Source organism: Rattus rattus, chromosome 6 (genome assembly GCF_011064425.1).
Source record: "Rattus rattus isolate New Zealand chromosome 6, Rrattus_CSIRO_v1, whole genome shotgun sequence".
NCBI classification, from domain to species: Eukaryota; Metazoa; Chordata; class Mammalia; order Rodentia; family Muridae; genus Rattus; species Rattus rattus.
This window is the reverse complement of record NC_046159.1, coordinates 30,512,451-30,526,949: the sequence shown is the minus strand read 5'-3', so window position 1 is coordinate 30,526,949 and position 14,499 is coordinate 30,512,451. Positions and strand designations below refer to the sequence as shown.

Genomic DNA, 14,499 nt, shown 5'->3' with positions numbered 1-14,499 from the left:
GCATATGACAATGCTCAGAAATTGCATGAGTGTAAACATACATGCACATGCTGCCATAAGCGAATGATCAGACATAGGCAGAACACACAAAAATATGACAACATATGAAAGGGCTTAGAAATTGCATGTGTGGGAACATATGTGTATACACTGACATGTGGCCATGCATAGATAATTTATACCTGTGAACATGCACGTGCATGTCAACACATGACTGTTTCAAAATTGCCTGCAATTGAATATGCATACATTTATGCCAACACATGCCCATGCTTAAAAACTGCATGCTAGGGTTAGGGTTAGGGTTAGGGTTAGGGTTAGGGTTAGGGTTAGGGTTAGGGTTAGGGTTAGGGTAAAATAAAATTAAAAAAAAAATTAAAAAAAAACTGCATGCATCTGAATGTGCATACAAGCTGACCTGTAACAGAACTAGAAAATACATATATGTATGTGAGCCACTGGACACATTTGTACTTAGAAGAGAGCTAGGAATACAGATAGGTACATGGGAACCTACACACATACACCTATCTATTACAGAGCTAGGTAATACATGTGTTTATAAAGTTGCACATATAGGCTTACGTATGAGAGAGCTAGGTTAGGGAGTAAGGTTAGAAGTTGAGGTTGATTTATTGTTAGATGTTAGAGGTTAAGGTTAATTTTAGAGCTAGGGTATAAGATTAGGATTCTCATAGTAGTCTAGGGTTAGGATTCTGGTTACAATTATGGTTCCTTTGACTTTTCTGGTTCTAAGTACTTTAAGATGTAGGATTAGGTTTAGAGTTACATAATGTTAGAGTTAGGGTTAGGGATAGGGTTTGTGTTGGGGTCTGGGTTATCATAAGTGTTAGGTTTGTCATTGTTAGGGTCAATATTAAGGTCATAGTCATGGTTTTAGTTTGGTAGAGCTATGCCTAGAGTTAGTGTTACAATTACGTTAGAGGAAGGGGTCTATTAGAGGTCTAGAGGTATGAACAATATGAGCATTGTTTCGCTGTTCCATGTAAGTTTAGGATTAGGCTCATGGTTCTGATTAGGGTTCAGTTTAGGATTATGTCTAAGGTTAATGTTAGGGTTAAATTTTAGGATCATGTTAGTGTAATAATTATTAGTAGGGTAAGTATGCTGGCTAGTTTTATGTCAATTTGATACAAACCAGGGTCTTAGGAGAGAAGGGATCTTCAATTTAGAAAATCACTCCAGAAGATTGGGCAGTAGGTCAGCCTGTAGGGCATTTTCTTAGTGAACCATGGGGGAGGGCTCAGCCTACTGTGAGTGGTGCCACCCCCAGACTGATGGTTCTGGATCTATAAGAAAGCAAGCCTAGCAAGCCACAAGGAGCAAGCCAATAAGCAGCACTCCTTCATAGTCTCTGCGTCAGCTCCTACCAGCAGGTTTCTATCCTGCTTGAGATCCTGCCCTCAAACAAACAAACAAAAAAACCAAGAAAAAAAAGGGGGTTGGGGATTTAGCACAGTGATAGAGTGCTTGCCTAGCAAGTGCAAGGCCCTGGGTTCGGTCCTCAGCTCCGGGGGAGGGGGGGAGGGGAAACAAGATCCTGCCCTCACTGCTTTTGATGAACTGTTATATGGAACTGAGTGAAATAAACTCTTTCTCCCCAAGTTGCCTTATATCATGGTATCTCATCACAGCACTAGTAACTCCAATTAAGACAGTAACTTAGGCTCAAGGTCATAATTAAGGGGGGCTAAGATTTAACAATGAGATGATGGTTAATTTTATGTATAGTGTTATGATTAAAGTCACATTTATTACTATGGTTTAGGATAATGGTTAGGGCTAAGATTAGATTTAGCAATAGGGTTAGAATTAGGGATGGAGTTAGAGTTAGTATTAGGGTTCCGGTTAGGGACTATGATTAGGTTTAGCATTATGTTTAGGGGTTAGGATTATGTTAAAAGTTTACTACTTACTATATTTAACCATAACTAGCCCTTAACTCTTATAACTGTAATCCCTAACCCTTAACCTAATTCTGACCCTCAACTCTAAACCTAACTATAATTCTAGTTCTAACCCTAACCTTTTTTGAAACATCATACTGGACTCTGACCAAAATGGAACTCTCTGTGTAGAGAAGTTGGAGCTCAAGCTCACAGACAATCTGTTACCTCTGCTTCTCAAGTATTAGGTCTCAAGGGGTTTGATTACTTCAAACTGTATCCTAAACTTCATTAAAACTACTCCTAACCTAGTCTTAGTCAAACACCTTTCCCTAACACCAATCCTGCTCTAAGACCAGGCTGGTTTCAAACAGACACGTATCTGTTTAGATATGCTTCTCCAGGGTTGGAATAAAAAGTTGTGTGCTACCATACCCAGCTGTACAGTGAATATTAAGCCTGCCCTAAACTTTAATCTGTTACACTCCAAATTAAACCTTCATCTGTTACACTCACCCTAAGACTAACCATATCCTAACCCTAATTCACAACTATCTCAGCATTAGCTGTAATAGTAAATCCTAACTACAACCCTTCCTTTTATGAATTGCTTCTGAGGTAATTTTTATTATAATAGAAAAGTAAATCAGGCACCTTAACCCTAACTCCCAAAATATTACTATAACCACAATATTAATTGTAACCCTAAATCTAATGTCTATCTGTAACATCTGCTTTATCCCTAGCCCCAAAACTAATGTGAGTTCTGCCATGACCTAACCTTGACCCAAGCAACACTCTAACACCAACCCTAACCCTAAGCCTCATCTTAATACTAACCCCGACAGTAACACTGTAATCATCACAGTAATGCTACAGTAACCCTAAGCTTTACCCTAGCTTTAGTAGGTCACTGCTGACTAGTGGGCAAGGAACCCATGCTCATAAGCAGTTAACTCCCCATTTCCTCCTTTCCTCAATCTGGATTGATCCATTCTGGATATTTCACACAAATAGAATAATCTGTGCTCGTGTATGACTGGCCTCTTCTGATTAATGTATTTCTAGGTTAATTCATGCCCTGTCATATATCAGCACTTTATTTCTTTTGATGAATAGTAGTCCATGTGTGACCCGTCACCTGATGGGGATTTAGATTGCTTCTGCTTTCTGGGTATGGAGCAGCAGCACCTCAGTCAACGTTCTTGCACAGGTTTTTATCCGAGCAGGTTTTCATTCGTCTTAGTTGTATATCAAAGAGAAATCTTTAATGAGGTGCTAACAGAGGTGGCCACAAAGCAAAATCTTAAAGTTGGAAAAATAACCTGTATAGGAGAAATGTTATGATCTAAGGTGAGGACTCACCATATCCCAGGTACTGTTTTACACCCATTATCACTTCTTTTATATGCAGAAGAAAGTTTGTGGAATCTAAGTAACCTGTTCACGGGCACACAAAAAGGAAAGATAGGGGTTATTTCTAAAAGTTGGTCTGGGCAGGAACAACTCAGAAAAGGGTACACAAGGAAGTGCTAGTGGAGAGCCAGAAGAGCTTTGGATTCCTCCCTCTCCTTTTTTCTGCCTGCGGCGTTGTGTTGATTGGCCTTGAATCTCAGCTGAAGGTGAGGAATTTCAAGCAGATCCACACTGAATTGAAACCAAGCGGGTGAGCAGGAGTACAACATCTGAGGGTCACTGAGTCCCCAGTTACACACCACATGCATAATCAACAAAGCTACTGCGAATCGTCCTCTGCTCTCTTTCCCCTTCAAGCTCCCACCTGGTAGGCCACTGGATTCCTCAGCATGGGCCCAACTGGTACCACCTATCTCTTTCGCACCTCTAGAATTGGCTGCTTTAGCACCTAATCTCGGGCCACACTACCCAATTACCCAGGAACTGTAAACCTACGACTTCCTCTCAGAGCCTGCGCCCCAGGTCACGTGACGACGTCATCACGTGACGCGAACTATGTGACTACCACAGCGCTGGGTGGGCGATGTGGTAGCAGCTCCGGTGGTCACTTTGGAGCTTGCTGAGTAGCGGTGCCAACGTGGTGAGGACGGCGGCCCAGGAGGGCAGGGCTGGATCCTGTGACCCAGACTCAGCTCTTCTTTTTGTCCTTCCCGCTGCAGATGAACCGGACGAGCCCCGACTCGGAGCAGCCTCCGGCGTCCGAACCCGTGTGGGAACGGCCCTGGTCGGTGGAGGAGATCCGCCGCAGCAGTCAGAACTGGTCGCTGGCGGCTGACGCTGGTGTGAGCGAAGGACCCGGGGCCAAGGGAGGGACAGAGCTGCTCTTACCCCTTCGCGGGGACAGTTTCCTCCAGTATTCTAGGCGCAATCTCAGACACCGGGGAGGGCGGCCCTCTGGGCTTCTTCCCAGCACTCTGCTGCGCAGACGCGGGTTTCCTTCCTTGCAGAGGCTTTTCAACCATGCCTTCTACGCCATCCTGCTGTGCAGAATTGTTTCTGTCCTCTTCAAGGATTGCTCTGTTTCTACTACGGAAGCCCTTCTGTATTAGAATTTGGGCTAAATAGGGCAGCACATATTTTTGAGTAGGGAGGGCTGCTCACTTTGAGAGTCTAAGAGTTCAGAAGTTTAGTTTCACAATTTCATATAGGTAGGATTTCGGGTGTTATGTTAACACTATGTGGTCTCTGGAGAATAACAGCCGAATAGAGCTTTAAATCCCTCTAGAAATGTGATAATGGGTGTGTGCGATGGACAACTTATCTGATGAGGTTTCTTAATGCTTTTCAGGGTTACTTGACCCCAGATCAAAAGTATCATCCCTTTTCATAACATCTGGGAGAAAGGCAAGGGGTTCTTTTTTGTTCTGATCCACAAGTAGTGTTGACACTTTGTTTCCTTTCAAAATAGCTTCTACAGTTTCTACAGGAGTTCTCACAGCAGACTATCTCCAGGACTCACGAAATCAAGAAGCAGGTGGATGGATTAATTCAGGAGACCAAAGCCACACATTGTCGTCTGCATAATGTCTTCAACGACTTCCTCATGCTGTCCAACACCCAGTTCATTGAGAATGTGAGTTGTTTTATGGCATCTGACTTTTGAATAATGCCTTCTGGGGAGTAAGAGCTATTGTAATTTATAATGATAATTAGGTTCCCTTCTAAGTTTTGGTGGATAGATTGGTTCCTTTCTCAGGAATCAATGTCTTTTATTAGTAAAGTTTGTGAGTTTCACCAACCTTAAAAAAAATCTAATAATAAGGTTTGTTTCATGCTGGTCTCTCTGTTTTTAGTTTTGAGGGCAGTTGCCATTTGAGCAGAATTGTGTGCCTCTTAAAAAAGCCACGGCGCTCCTTTGGTATGATCAACTACGTGCCTGGCTTGGCCTGTGTGCCCCACTTTTGCCTTCAGTCCCCGTATCTTTATGTAGGTCCAATGTTTCCATCAGTTGTGTAAGTGGATGCAGATGTCTGCTTTGCATTCTGTCCATTAGAGTTTCCTTTTTCTTTTTCTTCTGTTCTTTGAGACAGGGTTTCTCTGTATAACCCTGGCTGTCCTGGAACGTGCTCTGTAGACCAGGCTGGCCTGGATCTCATAGAAATCCACCTGCCTCTGCCTCCCAAGTGCTGGGACCCCACTGTCTGACCAGTACCGGTTCTCGGTTTGGATGAATATATGGCACAGAATCAGCAATAAAAATGCTGCTGAGCTTTAAATCACATTTGAGTTGTTTCCTCAGTGAGTTCCCGCGAGCTGCTGGGGAAACACACATAAGTTATCTTGGTAAAACTACCATAGAAAAGAAGCAGGTGTGCCTGGGGCCATCTAGCAAAGGGGAGGGAAGGCATTGAGAACAGGAGGGAGCTGAGTTCATCTGATCAAAGAATGTCCTTTTGAATGAATTTGGGGAAAGCCTTTTTTTGGGGTGGGGGTTGTTTTTAGCTCATCATTAGTTCTGACTGGTGTAGAACTTGCTATGTAGAGCAAGCTGGCCTTTAATTTGGGGAGAAATTCTCACCTCTGAGAATACAGGCTTACAGCAGTGAGAAGAGAATTACCCAAGTACGAAGCATCCTGAAATTCTTAGATGAAAAGTGCTAAACAGAGTTTCATAAGTGGTTAAGGTCATAAAACCCATGATTTGGGATTACAGAAGTACCAGAGAGCCGTGCGGGCTGTAGCAGTTGCATGTTTGCATACGTTAGTAGTGCACACTGAAGTGACACACCTCACGTTCTATCGTGTTTGAGGCATGGGGTTTGGTGAGGGCTCTTTGTTCACTACTGTGTGTGCCAGTCTACCTGGCTCATTGAGTGGCCACCAAGTATTTTCTTTAACAGCAAAAGTTTGAAACATAACATGAATTCAAGTACACCCAATACAGGTGAGTGTACAAATATCTGGGATACTTGGGGCTAGAAGCTGTTTAGATTGCAGGTGTTTGGGATGGAATCCACAGAGATCTTACAGGTTCAGCATCCCTAAGTTGAAACAGCCCCATGTCTGAACTTTTTTGAATGTTATGCCATTGCTCAGAAAGTTTTGGATTTCAGAGTTTTGGATTGGCATGCTCAACCTGAAGACATTTTCTGACGTGCACAGAGTCTGGCTGTTCAACCTGAGCACTTATCTCCCTGGAGGGGTCAGTTAGGGTGTGTGCTCTCCTTATTGATGACAGCCGCCCCCTGTTCTCATCAAGCTGGATCGGATGGTTTTATGTGCTTTTCTTGTGTGCAGCTCTCACTGTGCACTTTTCTTGCTACGTCAGGTGCTCAGCTCTTCTTGTAGTTAATGTTGCGGTGCAGATCGGGCAAGGAACAAATTCTTTTGTACTCATGTGTCTGTACAGACTGGTACCAGATGATGCTTTTCCGGCGGAGGAGGCAAGGAAAACTTGAGTTTCTGATCATAGACTTTAGATAGCCTCTCTCTTCTAGCTTTTTCTGACAAATTTTCTTAAAATTTACCATAGCTTAGGTTTTGTGAAAACTTTTTTTTTCCTTTTTTTTCTTTATTAACTTGAGTATTTCTTATTTATATTTCGATTGTTATTCCCTTTCCTGGTTTCCCGGCCAACATCCAACTAACCCCTTCCCCTCCCTGTCTATATGGGTGTTCCCCTCCCCATCCTCTCCAATTACCGCCCTCCCCCCAACAATAACGTTCACTGGGGGTTCAGTCTTGGCAGGACCAAGGGCTTCCCCTTCCACTGGTGCCCTTACTAGGCTATTCATTGCTACCTATGAGGTGGGAGCCCAGGGACAGTCCATGTATAGTCTTTGGATAGTGGCTTAGTCCCTGGAAGCTCTGGTTGGTTGGCATTGTTGTTCATATGGGGTCTCGAGCCCCTTCATGCTCTTCCAGTTCTTTCTCTGATTCTTTCAATGGGGGTCCCATTCTCAGTTCAGTGGTTTGCTGCTGGCATTTGCCTATGTATTTGCTGTATTCTTGCTGTGTCTCTCAGGAGAGATCTACATCCAGTTCCTGTTGGCCTGCACTTCTTTGCTTCATCCTTGTGAAAACTTTTTAAAATCGTTCTCTATGTCTACTTCTATGGATTTTGTGTTTCTACTCATGCCATTGTCCCCTTAATAATAAGTCCTGTTCCTCTCCCCTTCCAGTCTGCCAGCAGGATTCTTCAGAAGTGTGTTGGTTACGCTAACTGTAACTGCTTCCAGTACCTTTTACAGAGCCACATGGTACATACAGCTTCTTCCCATTGTGGAGGGGCAGCTGATGATGTTCGGAGAATGGCTAGTGCTTCAGGAAGCTGGGAAAATAATCAACTTCACAAAACGCCTATTGCCTCTGTCTGCTTTCGCCTGTGTATTTTCTTTGAACCCTGACATTGATTCTCAGGAATTACAATTCAGGTTAGGACACCACTGCCAGTTAGGTTTGTGAAGTTCATATTTAAAGTCAGCTGCGTTTCCTTAGTTTCAGAGGCAGCCTCATAATTGCAAACTCCATTTTAGAATTAGTAAAGCAAGCTGGACTTTGTAGGGCAATAGAACAGTAAGGGCGTTTTGAGGGCAATAGAAGTTGTATAGGATCTTTAGTAAGGGCTCCAGAGGGAATCCTGACCGAGAACAGCTGATTAGTGTTGGCCTGTGTTTTAAATTCTAAGCAGAGAGGGACCCAGTTCCTAAGGTGCCACCCCTTGCCTCTCTTTTCCCCTCGAGACAGAGTTTCATTCTGCAGCAGTGCTGACCTCGGACTCAGCAGTTTAATTAATGACTTCAGGTTGTTGAAAGAACACAGGAGGCTCAAGAGATGGATGGCTCAGGTTAAATAGCACTGGCTGCTCTTCCAGAGGACCTGGGTTCAATCCTTAGCACCTACGTGGCAGCTCACAGCCGCTGGAACTCCATTCTAGGGGATCCATTGCTTTCTTCTGACACACACTGCACAGATATGTATGTAGGCGAAACACCTGCCCGAAAACATCAAATAATGAAAGACCACACGGCACTTTTAAAAGCCAGTTGAAGAATTTTTAGCTTTGTGGAAAAAATATTTAAAAAGAAACTTAAATTGATTTTCCGGGATCATTTTGTTAACTGTAAAGACTATGTTTTCATCATTTTCTTCCTTTTCAGCCCCCCACCCCTTTTGTAAGGGAACAGATGTCATTACTAATGTCATAGAGAATCAATGATGTGGGGTTAAAGTTCAGAACCGTATTAGCCTATAATCCCCTGCACATGCTATCCCTTCCCGCCAGCCGGCTTCATTTTTACAGATGTGCTTTCTTTTGACAAAGTAGCCTCTAATGCCTGGAGCTGCCTTTGCTACCTTGGAGTTGCCTTTTTTAGATTGCTCTGGGTGCCCTTAATTATCTTTGTCTGCCAGAGTCACCCTGAACGAGGCAGTACCCCTTGGGGCAGGGTTTCACCATTTAGCCTAGTTGGTCTGGAGCTTGATGTGTAGACCTGGCTGGCCTTGGATTCATGGAGATCTGCTTGCCTTTGCCTCTCTGAGTGCATAGGCTTCACCCTTAGTCCCCGTGTCATTTGCTAACAGTCTAGCCATCTTGATTTTTTTAGAGATTTGTTTATAACTTTTTATGTGTGGGTATTTTGCCTGCACGCACAGCTATGTGTGCCACGTGCGTGCCTGGTAGGATAGATGCCCTAGAACTGGAGCTCTAGACAATTCTGAGTGGCCATGAGGGCGCTAGGACTTGAACCCCAGTCCTCTAAAAGACAAGCCACAAATGCTCTTAACCACTGAGCCATCTCTCCTGCCACAGCAATCTTAATTTTTTAAAAAAAGTTTTCATCATATATGTGATTGTATGTGGTCTGTTATATGTTATTTTCATAAAAGTGCACATTACATGTTAGCAATCCTAATTTTAAAGTTTCAGAGTAAGCCTTAGCATTTAGCTAAAATCATTCATAGGTCTTAGCACAATCTGGATACACAGACATCCTGGATACTTAAATAACTGAGTGAGAAAACATAACTGAAAAGGACCAGAGCTGTGTGTAATCTTAAAAACCCACCCTTACTTCACTTACTCCTCAGGTCCTGTATCCCATTCTCCAAATGAGGAAACGCTTCTTGAGGACAAATACCAAAGACATTTGCCAGTTCTGTTTTTTTTTAAAGATATATTTATTCATTTCATGTATGTGAGTACACTGTCGCTGTCCTCACACACACCAGAAGAGGGCATCAGATCTCATTACAGATGGTTGTGAGCCACCATGTGGTTGCTGGGAATTGAACTCAGGACCTCTGGAAGAGCAGTCAGTGCTCTTAACTGCTGAGCCATCTCTCCAGCCTTGCCAGTTCTATTATATACCTCTCTGAATGCTCATGAAATGAAGCAGTAAGGTCAGCCCAGGTAGAGTGAGGAAGTTAGCACTGATTAGCTGCAGTTACTGGGTACTACTCAAAGGTCTCATGGCCTTTAGGTCTTCCTGAACTGTTGGTGTTTTAGATGCCACCTTGGACTTAGCAGGCCCTGGATGCCGACCCGCTGAGGGGTAGATTTTTTGATGGGGTTCTTGCTCAGTATTGATGGCTTTAGACTTTAGCCAGAAAGTCAGCCCTTTCAGTTTAGAGGTCTTGCCATACAAATTTGAAATGACTCCAGTAGCTGTCCTATCTTAAAATCCCATGTAAAGTGTCTCTTTATTGTTGTTGTTCTCATATTGGAAATGTTTGGTATAGGACAGTTAGGAAGGAAAATTAATGCGGGGCTGGAGAGATGGCTCAGTGGTTAAGAGCACTTAGCTACTCTTTCCAGAGGACCTGGGCTCAAGTCCCAGGACCCACCTGGCAGCTTACAGCTGTCTACAACTCCAAGACTTGATATCTTCACACAGACATACATGCAGCCAAAACACCAATGCACATAAAATAAAACTACGTAATTAAAAGTAAAATGCTCAGGTTCGATTTCCAGCACCCATATGTCAGCTAACGTAGGTCCATAACTCCAGTTCAGGTGGAGCCAGCACCCCCTTCCGGTCTTCTCAGGCATAAGGCACAGAGAGTGCACGTGCACACACACAGGCAAAGCCAAAATATTTATACACATAAAAGTAAACCTTAAAAAAAAAGTAAGAATGAGAGAAGCCACCAGAAGCATCAACTCCCGGAGAGGCTGGGACAAAGGTTCTAGGTCTCTTTTTACACAGGTAATAGGCTTAAAAAACTAAACCTACAGATAATTCACTACCTGAAATTAATAAGCCAGTGAACATCAGTTTGTATCTCTGTAGTCTGGATGACTCTGTGTGTGTGTGTGTGTGTGTGTGTGTGTGTGTGTGTGTGTGTGTGTGTGTGTGTGTGTGTGTGTGTGTGTGTGTGTGTGTGTGTGTGTGTGTGTGTGTGTGTGTGTGTGTGTGTGTGCATGTATGCATGTATGTGCACAAAACAATATGCATTTACAACTTGCATATTTCTTAGTGTTAAAGTAACTTTTTACATAGCTTTTGAGACTTTTTAATGAACTTTTTTTGAGACAAAATCTTGTAACCCAGACTGGCCTCAAATTCCTTATGTTGTGGAGAATGAACTTTAATTCCTGATCCTCCTGCCTCTGTCTTCCCTCTGCTGGGATTAGAGACCACCTGACTCTTGAAATTAATTTCTATTCTTACTCCATTAATATGACCATATCAAACATACTTAAATATTCAGCTATCAGCTTTATATGAAATACTTCTTTATATGTTTAGGAAAGAATAGAGGATAGCCACACATGGTAAGAATATGTAGCACCTAGAATTTACCAAATTTTGATATTTCTCCATATTTGCATCATAGGAACCAACTACCTTATTTATTTCCTAACTGTGATCTTTAGGAGAAGTATCTTTGTATCTCTGCATTTTTTTATGCCCTTGGAGTACATATTTATGAGTGTGTGTGCACACATGTTGGAGTACATATTTATGAGTGTGTGTGCACACGTTTAGGTTTTATGCCTTGGAGTATATATTTATGGGTGTGTGTGCACCCATGAAGAGAGCTTTTATTGTACAGCTGTTCTGTCCTCATCGAACTGTGTGTATGTTCATGTGAACATAAGTTTAGTTTCCCATGAAATTTGCTTTAATTTATTAAATATTATAATCTAATATACTTCACGGGGCAAGTTGCTTTAACAGCTTGTTTTTGCAGACAGGATTTTGCTGTCTAGCAGTCTTCTCTTTAGATTGCTGAAAGACAGCCTGTAAGCATGAACCATCATGATCAGTTCCTCAAAATTTCTATTTATTTAGAAATAGTCACTATTTTATCTTCGTTTTTTAACTTCTCTCTATGAATTTGACATATCTGCCAAGGTTGAGAATAGCCCTAACCTATGGGTATAAACATCTAGACGATATTTTGACAATGCGTCACTTTAGCAAAGACAGAAGTAGTACTGGGGCCAGACTGTATGGCATCTGATCCCTCAGGCATGGACTTCGCACCTGCTCTAGAGAACAAGGCGTGATTTCCTCCCAAGGCGCAGGCCTCAGATCCAATTAGAAAGCAGTTGGTTATCACCAGAGCAGTCCTGCCTCTCAGGTGGGTATTGCTGTACGCAGAGTCCACCTCTGTGGAAGACATTGCTCATTCCTAAGTGGCTACCTGCATAGTGTTTTCTAGCTCTATGAAAGGAGGAAGCTTCCGGCCTGTTTCCAGCCTGATGTTTCTATGCACCACAAGCAAAGTGTGTGGTGTCCTCAGAAATAGAATCTTTTCATCTAGTTGTCATGGGCACAGGTTGATTGTTCTTAAATCAAAATGAAATCACATAGAATGCGCTGAAGTAAAATCTGGACCTTTGCATGCATCGGCGTCAGATTTTGGATTTTTAATTAGGGATGCTTATAAAGTCTTGCAAATATTCCAATAATCTCAAATATAAAAACTTTAGGTAAAGAATATTGACTGATTTTTAAAATGGCTTAGGTAGTTTCTTTTAAAAAGTGTAGCTCAGTGTGTTTTAGTGAATTCATACTTTTGTAACCCTATTGTCTCTACAGAACATTTTCATTATCCTATATAATCAGGGCTTTCTAAAGGAACAGAACTGGTAGGGTGAACATGTATATCAAAAGAAGGTTCATTAGATTGGCTTGCAGGATGTGCTCAGGATCGTCCAGCAATGTCATGCTTCAAGACAATGGCCCGAGCGTGCAGTAGTTGTTCATCTAGGAGCTTGCCTACCCAGCGGTCTCCATCTGGTGCTGGAGGCCTGGAGGATCGCTGAAGAGCTGATCTTCAGTCTCCACTAGAATCCTGAAGAAGGTGGTTCTAGCATCAGCAAAGGAATACCTTAGCAACAAGTTAGATGAACTTGCTAGCAAGAGTGAGCACAAGAGGCAAAAGGCAAATTTTCCTTCTTCCATGTTCTTTTTTCTGGGCTTCCACAAGAAAGTGTGGTCCAGATTCTGGTTGGGTTTTCCTGCTTCAAATGGTATGACCAAGAAAATTCTTCACAAGAGTCCAATATAGTCAAGGTGGCCACCAAGATTAGTCATCAGACCTACACTCATATTGGCTTTTTCTAACAAATATGTTACACTGCAGTTGTTTAAAACATTGCAGAGTGTTTCAGGATGAACAGATACTTGTCAAAGAGGCCTTCCTTGGTCCTGTGTCTTCCGGCAAGTTGGCCGGTTGTTGGGGGCACTTTACCTTTTTTCTTTGATTCATATAAGTAACAAAACTTTCAACCATTTTAAGCAACAGAATAAAACTGTATTTTACCTTTATTATTTTCCTTGTTCTAATTGTTATTTATCTAGTTGGTAATTATACCAGTTGATATTAGCAATAGCCTTGTGTAAAGGTACCTGTATTGTTGCCCTGTTAGAAATCTGGGTTAGGTTAAGTGAAAGTTTGTATAGTTGGGATCATAGTGTTTCCAGAACTCTTTGATCAGCCAGATAGTTCCTTGTGTTTTTTTAGTCATTCATGTCTTTTTCTACAATTTAATTTCAGGTGAATTATTATGTTGTTATTTGTTCATGACCCACTGGTGGTGGTCCCTGTTGTTTTTCAAAAAGTTCTTTCCATTTTTTTATTCACTTTATGTTTGATTGCTGCCTCCTCCCAGACCCCCTCCCATAATCTTCCTTTATAAACTTTCCCCCACCCCTCACCTTCTCTTCTGAGAGGGTAGAGGGTAGAGACCCTCCTAGGTATCCCCTTACCCCAGCACATCAAGTCTCTGCAGGACTAGGCCCATCCTCTCCCACCGAGGCCAGATAAGGCAGTCCAGTTAGGGATGTATTCAACAGACAGATAACAGCTTTAAGGATAGCCCCACCCCAGTTGTCGGGGCCAATAGGAAAACCTAGCTGCACATCCGGTACATACACGTGGGGGCCCTGGGTTCAGCTCGCGCATGCTCTTTGGTATTTCTTTTTTAGTTCTTTGTATGGAGTGTTTACCTGTGATTCCATTCCAGTGCTTAACTATTTTCAATGGCTTTGCTTCCGTACTTAGAGGGTGTACGATGAGGAAGTGGAGGATCAGGCGCTCAAGACGGAGGCGGAAAAAGCTGAGCAGGTACTTGCACTGAACCCTCCTTTCTTTGAATTACTAATCTGGAGAAGTGATAAAGACGGTGATGAGGACTGGCAACGTGGCACATATGGCCTTTGGCAGTGGCCCAAGAAAACGTTTCCATTTTTTTCCTGAAATTTAGCCTGTTAGTACAGAGATAAAATAGCATTAAGTGTGGAGCGGAGTAAACTACCCAGGTTCATAGGCCACAGAGGAAGCATCGTCTTGTCCTCCTCCTTCCTCACTCATCTCTTCCTATCCTTTAAAGATCTAGAAGCCACTCTTCCTCAGTTTATATAGAAACAGGCCACATCCTGAACTTTGGGAAGTGAACGTCACAGAGGTGAAGTCCCGGTGTCCCTATCTTTTTTGTGATTGTATTTATTCTTGTTTCTGTCACATCAAAATTAACTAGGTGAATATCGGTTTAGTATGTGCATATTTGAGGAGCCCATGGGTACAAGATGTGTTAGGACAGAGTGGACTGTGCAGTGTGTAATTATTGGAACTGCAGGAAACTGATGATTTAGGACACTTACTCTCAGAGGCTTCCTTGTCTGTTGAGGCCATTGGTTATTGCGTGGCTGGTAAGTGT

At 42.6% G+C, this 14,499-nt stretch overlaps 1 protein-coding gene across 1 annotated transcript in view; it reads left to right on the top strand.

Annotated features, from left to right (window-relative positions):
- Nucleotides 1-3,976: 3,976 nt before the first annotated feature.
- Washc2c (WASH complex subunit 2C) overlaps nt 3,977-14,499 on the top strand; it is a 53,224-nt gene continuing 42,701 nt past the window's right edge. The window contains exons 1-3 of the mRNA XM_032905856.1: nt 3,977-4,165; nt 4,792-4,956; nt 13,845-13,907. Coding sequence (XP_032761747.1) covers nt 4,043-4,165; nt 4,792-4,956; nt 13,845-13,907 — 351 coding nt within the window. The 5' untranslated portion in view covers nt 3,977-4,042. The remainder of the gene's footprint in view (nt 4,166-4,791; nt 4,957-13,844; nt 13,908-14,499) is intronic.